The sequence below is a fragment of the Carassius gibelio genome, chromosome A1 (assembly GCF_023724105.1).
Source record: "Carassius gibelio isolate Cgi1373 ecotype wild population from Czech Republic chromosome A1, carGib1.2-hapl.c, whole genome shotgun sequence".
Classification (NCBI taxonomy): Eukaryota; Metazoa; Chordata; class Actinopteri; order Cypriniformes; family Cyprinidae; genus Carassius; species Carassius gibelio.
The window spans coordinates 36,709,297-36,721,683 of NC_068371.1; the positions used below are offsets into that span (position 1 = coordinate 36,709,297).

The 12,387-nt window shown below is 38.3% G+C and overlaps 2 protein-coding genes across 2 annotated transcripts; both read left to right on the plus strand.

The window, feature by feature from the left end:
- The first annotated feature begins 404 nt into the window (after positions 1–404).
- LOC128019824 (phosphoglycerate mutase 1) lies at positions 405–3,990 on the plus strand. Its single transcript, XM_052606092.1, has 4 exons — positions 405–713; positions 1,534–1,808; positions 1,906–2,086; positions 3,026–3,990. Exons 1-4 carry the CDS (start codon positions 575–577, stop codon positions 3,193–3,195), a joined length of 765 nt encoding a protein of 254 aa, XP_052462052.1. The 5' UTR covers positions 405–574; the 3' UTR covers positions 3,196–3,990.
- A 335-nt stretch (positions 3,991–4,325) lies between these two features.
- LOC128019833 (exosome complex component CSL4-like) lies at positions 4,326–8,824 on the plus strand. Its single transcript, XM_052606106.1, has 8 exons — positions 4,326–4,403; positions 5,699–5,814; positions 5,939–6,013; positions 6,130–6,218; positions 6,401–6,434; positions 6,877–6,927; positions 7,008–7,092; positions 7,931–8,824. The coding sequence occupies exons 1-8, from the start codon at positions 4,376–4,378 to the stop codon at positions 8,035–8,037; spliced, it is 585 nt and encodes a 194-aa protein (XP_052462066.1). The 5' UTR covers positions 4,326–4,375; the 3' UTR covers positions 8,038–8,824.
- The last annotated feature ends 3,563 nt before the right edge of the window (positions 8,825–12,387 follow it).

The following is a 12,387-nucleotide window of genomic DNA, read 5'->3' on the forward strand; positions in this document are numbered from 1 at the left end:
AATGTGTATGTGTATCAATATTATCTATACTATAAATACGTTTTTTTATGCCTGATTTAAGATGATGAACCAAATAAAGCAATAAATAAATAAATAATACTTCCAACAGTATGCTTCTATAGAGAAACTTGAAATCTATTAAATTATCTATTATTATTATTTTAAAAATCATATATAATGAAAAACAACCTATGTTTCGGGGTGAGATCATTCATTAGTTATGGAACACAATAATAATATCATTATATTATAACAAATCATGTTTTCACAACTGTAAAACTGTAAATAGTTTAAATTCCTCCTTTAAACTATTGACAGTACAAAGACGTTAATATATAATAAATCATTATAATGAAATATAAAAACAGATACTCAAGGTCGTAAAGTGACGTCGCGGACGCGCGTGCTCGTCCCCTGTTGGGTCGCGCGCATCAGGAAGCGTTCTGTCCTCCTCGCGCATAACGACCTCCAAACACTCGCTCCGTTCGCGCCGTCATCACCATCTCTCTTCAGCATCTCCTCCGTTAACATTCCGTTACTCGCGAACATTCCCGCTGCGTCCAGACCGCGCGTCATGGCCGCGTATAAGCTGGTGCTGATCCGCCACGGAGAGAGCTGCTGGAACCAGGAGAACCGCTTCTGCGGCTGGTTCGACGCCGATCTGAGTGACACCGGAGCCGAGGAGGCCAAGAGAGGCGGCCAGGCCCTGAGAGGTGATCCGGTGTCCGCTTATTAAACTCATCTACTCACGCTCTTTCATTACTTGGTGATTATTTGGAGTCCGAATGAATAAATGACAATCCACCCACAATTTAAGTTGTTGTGATTAAAGATAGAACATTGATATTGAGTATTTGTAATCTGACATATGATTTTTATTGATTTTGTGTTGAGTTCAGTAATTGATAGACTTTTATTATATTTTTATAACTGCTTTTTGATAGTATAACTTCGACTATATTATCTCAAAGGAGTAGAAAACCAAAAAGAGATGTTTAACACTTTTAAAATCATGAAAATAAAAATGAATTCCATTAATTTTTATTTCTATGCAACTTTAGCAATAATTAATATATATTACTTAATTATAATAATATATGTAATAATTTATAATAGTTAATTTATAATAATATATCCTGTTGAAATGTATTATTGCACTTCCATCCAGTTGTATAACCATTGTTTTCTCATTAATTTGCAGCTCCTCATTTCTTCTTTGTTAGTGGATTTACATTACAAATATAATAATCTGCTTTTTGATTTAACATTGACTAAAATGGCCATTATCGAGGTGATCAGACTTGATTGTAAAAAGAAAAATAACATTTTAACTAATTTAAATATTATTTTCTCATCTGTTAAATAACAGTGAACCGCATTTAAAATTGTTTTTGTTTTTTAATGTTTTGTAACTGTCTTCACTGTCACTTTTGATAAATGTAATGCATCTTTGCTGAATAAAATTATTGATTTATGATTTGACGCATGCGCTATAATCAGAAGGATGCACCTCTGGTGTTCTCTCTCTTCCAGATGCGGGGTATGAGTTTGACATCTGCTACACGTCTGTGCTGAAGCGTGCCATCAGGACCCTGTGGCTGGTGCTGGACAGCATCGATCAGATGTGGCTGCCCGTGCATCGCACCTGGCGTCTGAACGAGCGCCACTACGGCGGCCTGACGGGCCTCAACAAAGCCGAGACGGCAGCCAAACACGGCGAGGCGCAGGTGAAGATCTGGAGGCGCTCCTACGACATCCCACCTCCACCCATGGACCCCGAGCACGACTTCTACACCACCATCAGCAAGGTGAGCAGGACACTGACCACCTCCAGAAACATGTCAGTTCAATATGTTAGATTTATTCCTGAAGGATCATGTGACACTGAATGTGATGTCACTGCAGGACCGCCGCTACGGTGACCTGACGGAGGACCAGCTGCCCTCGTGTGAGAGCCTGAAGGACACCATCGCTCGAGCGCTGCCCTTCTGGAACGAGGAAATCGTTCCTCAGATCAAGGAGGGCAAGAGGGTCCTCATCGCTGCTCACGGCAACAGTCTGAGAGGGATCGTCAAACACCTGGAGGGTGAGAAACTGTCTCAAACACCCTGAAGATCATGCCCTGATATTACACCAGACAATACATACACCCAGAAAACACCCTGAATGAGACCAAGAGGAGTCTGGGCTAATGCATAGGGCCCTTTGAAATCTGTTTTATTAAAAAAAAAAAAATTAATCATTTTTTTTATTTTATTGGTTAAATTTCATTTAAGTTATCAAAATGCATGTCTAAATAATATAACTCCATTAAATGATTACAATTTACCCCAATTTATAAAACTTATTTTTCTTTAAAATATTTTTCTTCATCTGGATTTTGTTTTAATAGTTTGATTAAATTTTATAAAAAAATAATGTCTAATTAATTAAAATCTCGAAACTTATATAATTGAACAATTTATTAAATGTTTAACCTGAATTAAATTTTAAGGGCCCTTAAGAAAGATTATTCAAGAAATACAATTTAGCATACATTATTAACACAAATTTTAGGGATCTTTTTTTTTTTTCTTTTTCACAATTTTTTTACATTTCTGTTTAAATCAGTTTTAATAATCCAAAAGCATGTATAATCAGTTAAATTCATTAAACATTAAAAAATATATATTTTTAATGAAAAGTAGGGCCCTATAATGTGGTTTTTCACACATATTCTGTGTGTGTTTTTTTTTAATTTATGATTTAATGCGATTTTATTATCAAGAATTGTGATAATAATTCTATTCTAAAAATTCCTATTTTTATGACTGGATTTCACAATTCTGTCCTTGTTTTCAACATCAACAGAACTCATAGGGCCCTACATGATGCATTAATCACACTGGCTCCTAATATCCAGATTTAGGGTAACAATATTTTAGAATATTTTAGCTAAAGCATAACAACACCCTGGCATCCATCCTCAAGTTTTAAATGGCCATCTATTTGATTGTGCAGATTATAATCTGTGTGTTTTCTCCAGGTATGTCAGAGGAGGCGATTATGGAGCTGAATCTGCCCACAGGAATCCCCATCCTTTACGAGCTGGACAAGAACCTGAAGCCCGTGAAGCCCATGCAGTTCCTGGGGGATGAAGAGACGGTCCGCAAAGCCATGGAGGCTGTCGCTGCTCAGGGCAAAGCCAAGAAGTAGATTATAACTTCACGCAATGCTCCTCGATAAATGCAAGCAGTGTTTTACCGTGAGCCTAGAACCAAATCACTGACCAGTCATTTATTTCCAAATGCTCTCAGTACAATTCCAATGTAACTGCTTGTGTGTGTGTGTGTGTAAATGCAGTGAAACTGAGCCACAAGGAGGAATTTTAGCTTTATATAGTCTCTGCACTGAAAATCCATGACTGCACATTTCTAACGATGGCACACGTGTTTGTCTGTGATGGCATCGCTTTGATAACTGTTGCCAGGCAACAGCGTATATTAATCAGCGGGTGGGCTGCAGAAGTGGTGCGTTTCCCGGTCTTTTGTGTGATTCATGCTTTGTACTGCTGCTCTATATCTCTGAACACCCACAGAAATGTTCTTGACACAACCCACAAGATCTGCATTTCAGTTTGTTTTTAGGATTCACCCACATCTAGAGTCGAGACATGAGTTTGGTTGGTGATTAACAGCAGATTATATTCCTGTGACCTCATTTTTTGTCACTTTTTATGTGGTAAATATCACTGTATGTTAAAGACGTGCTGTAATTAGTGTCATGTTCTATGAATTTTGACCCATTTTAGCTGCAAACATTCACCAGTAATGAAATAATTGAATATTTTGCCCTAATATTAAGAAATTAGATCATATTGTCTGTTCTTCTACTTTTTGTTTGTTCAGCAAATATTAAAATTATTTTGCTTGACTGAAACATCTGGTTATATTTACATGTTTGTGAGTTGTGCAATACCTAATAAATGTTGGCTTACTTAAGCAGAAATAATGGCCTGCTTTGAATACATATTTTTTTTCTGTCTGGTGATAAAAATTCCAACATATCTATCACAATAGATAATAATTATAAAAAAATAGAGATATATTTAAATTGTGTCATGTATCCTTCTGTTTTGCCTTCTGTACGATTTTTATTCGTGAATACTGACTTTATATAAATAATAAAGTTGTAATTATCAATATAATTAATAACAAAATAATATTTTTTCAAGTTCCAAAAAACTTGACATTTGTCATATAATGTATATTTACATTAACAGCCACAACAAATATGGCGGTTTACACGAACCGCCTGTTGATGAAGTGACCAATCAGAGCGCGAGTTCTCCGCTGACTAATAGCCAATCAAAACGCGACTACTGCTTCTTGAAAACATGTCGCCCATGAAGCTGTGTGTTCCAGGTTGGTTGCTCTTATAAACATGCTTTCTTAGCTTCCTTTAGCATTTATCAACATAATCGCTTTAGGGTTTGGTTATGTATTATTTGCTTGTACACAGACTGATATTTGTTTTAACTTTGATGTGGTTAGTAAAAAGTTCTGCGCAGTTTGATTCATCTGGAGCCTTCACGTGCTGTAGGGCTGAATCATCTCCAGCGCTGCTTTTATGACATAAACATGTTCGATTTCAGACAGAAACAGCTGATGATGATTGACTAGCTCGCTGTAATATCGTATATCTGATATGCTATAAACGCGTGTAGTTCTGGAGGTGTTTGTAGGGTTTAAAGACTCGTTTGGCGAGCCCTGCCCACCCCCGGGGCGCGAGCGCGCCTGTCACGCGCACCTGCCCTCAAAACTGCTGGAGAGGGGAAAAAAAATATATATATTTATTTGCTTGCAATAAAAATAAATGGGGCACGTGTAAGGAACGGGGTTGAAGTAGAAATGTAAAGCTCACAATTGTCTTAATGTATTTTAATTTATTAATTACTGTACAGAACTGAATATTTAATTTATTTGAGAAAAGACCCTCATTTAGCGGTTTCTTAGTGGTTTAACGATGTTGTTCATATGACGTAGTCATTTTATATAATGTATGAATACTAGTGCTGTCAAATCGATTAAACGCATAACAAAAAAAATTACATAATTTATTAGATAATCATATATATATATATATATATATATATATATATATATATATACATATACATATATACATATATACACACCGTACACACATATAGGTTAAACTATATAAATGCAACATGTATTTTTTTGGATGCGGTTAATCGATTTGACAACACTAATAGAAAAAACATTTTATTACAGTGAGCTCGCATCGCACAATACTATTTTTTTTTCTCTAGCAGTTTTCCGACTTGTGCAATGTAAAAAAAAAATAATCTGAATTTTGAGATTAAAAAATCGTTACATTTAAATGTTTTATTCTCTGGCTGTTGGAGCAAAAACAAACAACCAAAATGAGTGAAACGCAAACTCAGAATTCAGATCAAGTCAAAATTGTGTGATGTGAACTCAGATGAGAGAGAAAAACTCTTATCTTTATTATATTTTTATTCCATGGTGGATATAAATCTACTAAACACATTGCATATTGGAGTAACAGGTGAAATATTGAGTCTTGTGGTTAAACTGTTGAGGGTTTTTTTTACGCTTGCGATTGTCTTCTGTTAGAAGTGCTGTAGATGATTCGTGTGTTTTTATGACGAGGGAGGCTGTTGTCCCTGCAGGTGAAAGGCTCTGCAGCACGGAGGACTGTATCCCTGGCACCGGCACCTATCTGCGGCACGGCTACATCTTCGCTTCGCTCGCCGGATACGTGCTGAGAAAGAATGAGGGAGAGGAGGTCCGTTCTTCAGTCACTTTTAGGGATATTTTGGTTTGAACATAGCCATTTTGTTCATTTGTGAGACTTATACGCTCAAGCATCTTGATAATCCAGTTGTCAAACTGTATTCCATCCTTTACAGCTCCCGGTGATTTCAGTCGTGAGGGAGACAGAAACACAACTTCTGCCTGACGTGGGTGCCATCGTCACCTGTAAGGTGAGAGCACTGTACACATCATCACATCACTGGTGTCTAGTGGTCATATCAGGCCTGATCTCATTTGTTTATGTTACAGTGTTTCTGTATTAAATGTGGGATTAATTCCTTTGCAGGTGACCAGTATCAACCCACGGTTTGCTAAAGTCCACATCTTATATGTGGGCTCCACACCACTGAAAGACCGGTTTAGAGGCACTATCAGGTATGGATGTATTATTCATCAATCAAGCCTTCTTTTTTTTCTTTTTTTTTCTTACCCATCATATGTATTAAATAAAGTAAGTTTCATTCAGGTTTTACAAGCTGGTTCTGTTGGGCAAATTATTATCGGTAATAGAAAATAGGCAAATATTTGCTAAACTTCGTTTGGTTTGATTTCTCCAGAAGAGAAGACGTGAGAGCGACAGAAAAAGATAAGGTAAGTTCATCGGAAATTATTAATGTTTTTTTTTTCTTTTATCATTTTCATTTTGTTTTAAAGAATATATATAAAAAATTAATGTGAAAGACCCTAACAGTAATGATTTAAAAAAATACACGTATACCAACATTTTTCAATATATTATTGTATAATGCATAAATGTCCAGATATATATTTTCTAAGCTTAAATTTTTTATTTTTATTTACTGTAATAATGTTTAAAGTTTCATATTAGCTCATGCAAACTTTACATAAATATGATCTAAATGACTTCTCTGTTTCCTAAAACCCCAAATAGAATTTCATATTCTATGGTTACTACTTAATAAGTTTTATGTAATTTAAAATATTCACAAATATTCACAAAAATCTTATATGTATGGCAATTTTTCAGAAAGTATCGGAGGGTTAAAATGTGGTGTTGAATTGCTCTTTACAGGTGGAGACGCACAAAAGCTTCAGGCCAGGCGACATTGTCCTTGCAAAAGTTGTATCCCTTTATACTAAATGAAAAGTGGTTTTCCTGTATTCATGGATATGTTGCTTATGACCCTTGACCTTGGCTGTCAGATCTCTTTGGGCGATGTGCAGTCGAACTACCTGCTGACCACGGCAGAGAACGAGCTGGGTGTCGTCGTGGCCCACAGCGAGGCCGGTGAGGACACGCTCACATAGCACTGCACTTTAAAATATAGTTCATCCAAAAATGAAAGTTTGTGAAAATGTACTCACTCTTAGGAAATCCAAGATGAGTTTGTTTCTTCATAGGAACAGATTTGGAGAAATGTAGCATTGCATCATTTGCTCACCAGTGAATGGGTGCCATCAGAATGAGAGTCCAAACCGCTGATAAAAACATCCCAATAATCCACACCACTCCAGTCCATCAGTTAATGTCTTGTAAAGTGAAAAGCTGTTTGTTTATAAGAATCAAATTCATTAAGACTTTTTAATTTAAAACTGTAACTTCTGGCCAAAAGTTAACTCTCCCTCCAGTGAAAAGGTCCATCCCCAGTTGTACTCTCACAATATCCACTGGCGTATTTGTTTAGAACTGTTAAGGCTTGTAAACAGTGCTTGATCTGTGCAGATTTCTCTCCTGATTCAGCCGAAACTACTTTTTCACTGTAGAAAACAGTATTATATATATATATATATATATATATATATATATATATATATATATATATATATTAGGACTCGATTTTAGCCAGAAGCAATGGTTTGAAGTTTAAAAACATCTTAATGATTACACACTCGCAGCTTTTTTTCTTCACCAGACCTTAATTGATGGCCTGATCACTTGTTTTTATCAGCAGTTTGGACTCTTATTCTGATGGCACCCATTCGTTGCAGATGCAATGCAAAGTGATTGCAATGATACATTTCTCCAAATCTGTTGTGATGAAGAAACTCTCAGGACTTCCTAGATGTAGAGGAGTTGTAAGTTTCACCCAAAATTGTTCATTACGGTCTGAAATCTCTTCGAGCAGGGGCTCAGATGGTACCCATCAGCTGGTGTGAGATGCAGTGTCCACGAACACATGCTAAAGAGTTTCGCAAGGTGGCACGGGTACAGCCGGAGTACCTGCAGGCCTGAGCCACGCCCTTAGACCACACCCACTGGAACACACAGCTTCAAAGACACGCCCCCTCACATGGAACTCTCAGCCCAGGAACATTCCGTTTGGAATTCCGTGTGAATCTGGACTGTCACATTCCACACTGCCTGTGAATGCAGCCTATGAACTGAATACTGCACGAGTATCACATGACCATGGTCTGAATGTAGTTGCATTACTAAGCAGGAATCTGGCATTCCTGATGCTCTGACACACCTGTGATTGTCTTGCAGTGCTTTTGTAAACTCTGAAACATGAGTGTGGAATGTCATTTAGTTGATTGACTTTCACTTTAAATGTTTCTAGACGTTTAAAGCAGAGAGAGGATCGAGATCTGGGTGAATCTCTGTAAACTCTGCTACTTGGTCACATTTCATCACAAAATCTAAAGGAAAAATAAGAAGTTACATTTTGTGTAAAGCAGCTGAAGGACCATTGATATGTTTTTGTGTAGTATAAATGGAGCTTTAGTACCAAAGGCTCCCAAAACTGTAATTGTACTATTATTACAGTCACATTCCTGGTCACATCGGGATTTGAAGTTTCTAGAGCAATAACATTTGGCAGCACTGTTTTCTAACTCTTTAAAACACATGAACCACAAAAAAATAGTATCCCAGAGATGAATTGAGCTTTATCTTGCTGCTTTCAGTCAGAACTTCTGGAAATGTCTTATTTGACACCTTTTCCTTGTTCTGTCTTCTTGTCTGGAACGGTTTTGAAAGGTTGTGTGTTTACAAGAAAATAAAGTGTTTCACATCACAAGTTCAGCTCTGTTTGTCCTGAATTTCTCATCCTTGTTTGACATAAAGATGGAGCATTTTAACAGCTAATGATATATTCCTGTAGCTCAAACTGTAAAACTTGGTGTCAGTGATGTTCAGGTACTAGGTTTGATTCCCAGAAATACAATAACTGATGCCCTACCATTGAAATGTCTGGGGTCACTAAGATTCATATTTTCATTCCGCAAGGAAGCATAAAATTGATGAAAAATGACAGTAAAGACTTTTAAAATGATCCAAAATGTTTACATTTCAAATAAATGTTATTTTGAACATCTATTCATCAAAGAGTCCTGGAAAAACCAGAGACAGTAACATATTGGATCACTTGTTACACCACAATAAAGGAAGCATATCACTCTGTTCCACGAGCAGCTTTGGGCCTGTCTGATCACTGTTTGTTTCATCTTATACCAACCTACAAGCAAAAAACTGAAATCTGCTAAACCTGTAGTAAAGACTGTGAAGAGATGGATCAGTGAAACAGAGCAGGATTTACAATCTTGTTTTGACATCACTGAGTGTTTTTGAAGCTGCTACCACTGATCTGGACGAACTCACAGAGACTGTAACAACCTATATTAGTTTCTGTGAGGATACATGCATTCCTACCAGGACTTATTTAACATTCAACAATGATAAGCCATGGTTTACAGCAAAACTCAAACATCTTCGTCAGGCCAAAGAGGATGCATACAGAAATTGGGAAAGAGTCTTGTAGGCCAGGAACACATTGAACAAAGAGATTAGAGCGGCTAAAAAAGTTGGAAGACCAGTTTACTTCCAATGACTCAACTTCAGTGTGGAGAGGACTGAGAGCCATCACTAACAACAAGACACCATCCCCCTGCACTAAGGCACCTCCTGCTCTTCAAATCTGTAAGATGATGTACGCCAGGTCTTCAAGAGGAAGAAAAGCACCAGGCCCAGATGGCGTTACACCAGCCTGTCTGAAAACCTGTGCTGACCAGCTGGCCCCCATCTTTTCACAGATCTTCAACAGATCCCTGGAGTTGTGAGAAGTGCCTTCCTGTTTTTAACGCTCAACCATCATCCCTGTTCCAAAGAAACCCAAGATAACAGGACTAAACAACAACAGACCTGTGGCTGGTTCTGCTTTATCTGAAAGACATCTCTGGACCCTTTCTGGACCCCCTGCAGTTTGCTCACCGAGCAAACAGGTCCGTGGATGATGCAATCAACATGGGACTGCACTTCATCCTGCAACATCTGGACAAAACAGGGACTCATGTGAGGATCCTGCTTGTGGACTTTAGTTTGGCTTTCAACACCATCATCCCAACAACCCTCCAGACCAAACTGACCCAGCTCTCTGTTCCTAGCTCTATCTGTCAGTGGATCACCAGCTTTCTGACAGATAGGCAACAGTTAGTGAAACTGGGGAAATACACATCAAACAGCTGCTCCACCAACACTGGCGCCCCTCAGGGATGTGTTCTCTCCCCTCTGCTCTTCTCCCTGTACACCAACGACTGCACCTCTAAAGACCCCTCTGTCAAGCTCCTAAAGTTTGCAGGCGACACTACAGTCATCGGCCTCATCCAGGACGCTGATGAGTCTGCTTACAGACAAGAGGTTGAGCAGCTGGCTGTCTGGTGCAGTCTTAACAACCTGGAGCTGAACACGCTCAAAACAGTGGAGATGATCGTGGACTTTAGGAGAAACCCACCTGCACTCCCCCCACTCACCATCATGAACAGCACTGTGACTGCAGTGGAGTCATTCAGATTCCTGGGAACCACCATCTCTCAGGACCTCAAGTGGGACAATCACATTGACTCCATTGTGAAAAAGGCCCAGCAGAGGTTGTACTTCCTTCGCCAGCTGAGGAAGTTTAACTTGCCACAGGAGCTGCTGAAACAGTTCTATTCAGCCGTCATTGAGTCTGTCCTCTGTACTTCAATAACTGTCTGGTTTGGCTCAGCAACAAAATCAGACATCAGAAGACTACAGAGAACTGTTCGGATTGCCGAAAGGATTATTGGTGCTCCTCTGCCCACCCTTCCATAACTGTATACATCCAGAGTGAGGAAAAAGGCTCAGAAAATCTGGAAGCTTATGTCACTAAAACAAGTTCCTTGTATGCGCAAGCGTACTTTGCAATAAAGCTCTTTCTGATTCTGGACTGAGTTCCGTGCATTAGCATCGATTGCAAACTTCTTGGACAGTGCTGCAAACCCCAGTCCGACTCCTTTATTTCTGAAGTTTTTAAGAACGGAACGGTTCCACTGAAAGGGAACCAAAAATGCCTATTTTCTTGCATCAGTACAAAACCCTCTATTTTATAACCTTTATTTTTTTAAGAGTGTAAGACTCAATACAAATGTTTTGATGTGAAACTGGCTTGCTTCGGCTACATTCCTCTGTAGGGCAGGACGGCGGGTCTGTGCGAGAAAAGAGTCTCAACATGACTTCCATATAGATGGTGTGTGTGCTGGTGTACGTGAAACATCAGTGATCAGCTTATACCTGATCTAAATGGTAAATGGACTGCATTTTTATAGCGCTTTCAACAGACCCCATGGCCATCCAAAGCGCTTTACAAGTTGCCTCACATTCACCCATTCACACACACATTCACACACCGACTGCAGTGTCTGCCATTCAAGGCGCCATCCAGCTCGTCGGGAGCAGGACAATGAGGTTTTTCATGAAAGTAAATCTCATTGATTTTACTGTAATATGAAAGAAAGAAAAAAATATTTAAATATTTAACACAGTATAATTAAAAATCATCCTTCACATCCTTGTTTCTTGGCTCCTAAATGATCTCCATCCTCACTGGTGATCTCTTCTGCTTCCTGCTCTTTCTTTTATGCATCATAACAAACTGGGCTGTTTGTTTCTTCTTTCTCTTCTTCTCAGCCCCATCACTCTCTTGTTTATCTCCATCCAAAGTTTTGTGTCTGATGGACACATCATGAAACACCATTTATTTTGTATTTCCTGCATCCTGACCTTCCTCCACACATTTACTTTCTTCTTTTTCTTCTTCTCTGTAATTCGCTCTGTCAACTGCAATGCCAACTTTTGTCAATCAACTTCTCAAAAACCTCCTGATTATCTATAGGTCCTTTCATTGGTTTTCTTAGTTGGTTTTCAACCTTCACCATCTGCAAACTCAGAAAACACATGATCTCAGACAGAGGAATAACATGCAGATATATCTAAAAGTCCCATTCAGATTCATACTCATGAAAGAAATCAACTGATCTCTTTTTTTTTAATCGCATGTTTTCAGTTCTGTGCTGATTGAGTCGAGAACTAAAACATGAATGTGGCATTAGATGTATTTGTGGAATGACCGCTTGGTTTTAATATCTTTTAATCTGTGAAATGCATATGACTCTTACTTAACCATTATTATAACAACACTGTTAAAAGGGAGTTTTGTTAAAAAAAACTTATAAGCCGGAAACGTGCAACAGTATGAGCGGGTTAATATTCCGGCTTCCTGCAAAGCTCTGTATTATTCATGTTAGATGTTTTTTTTTCTTACTCATTTGCCACACGTGGGAATGC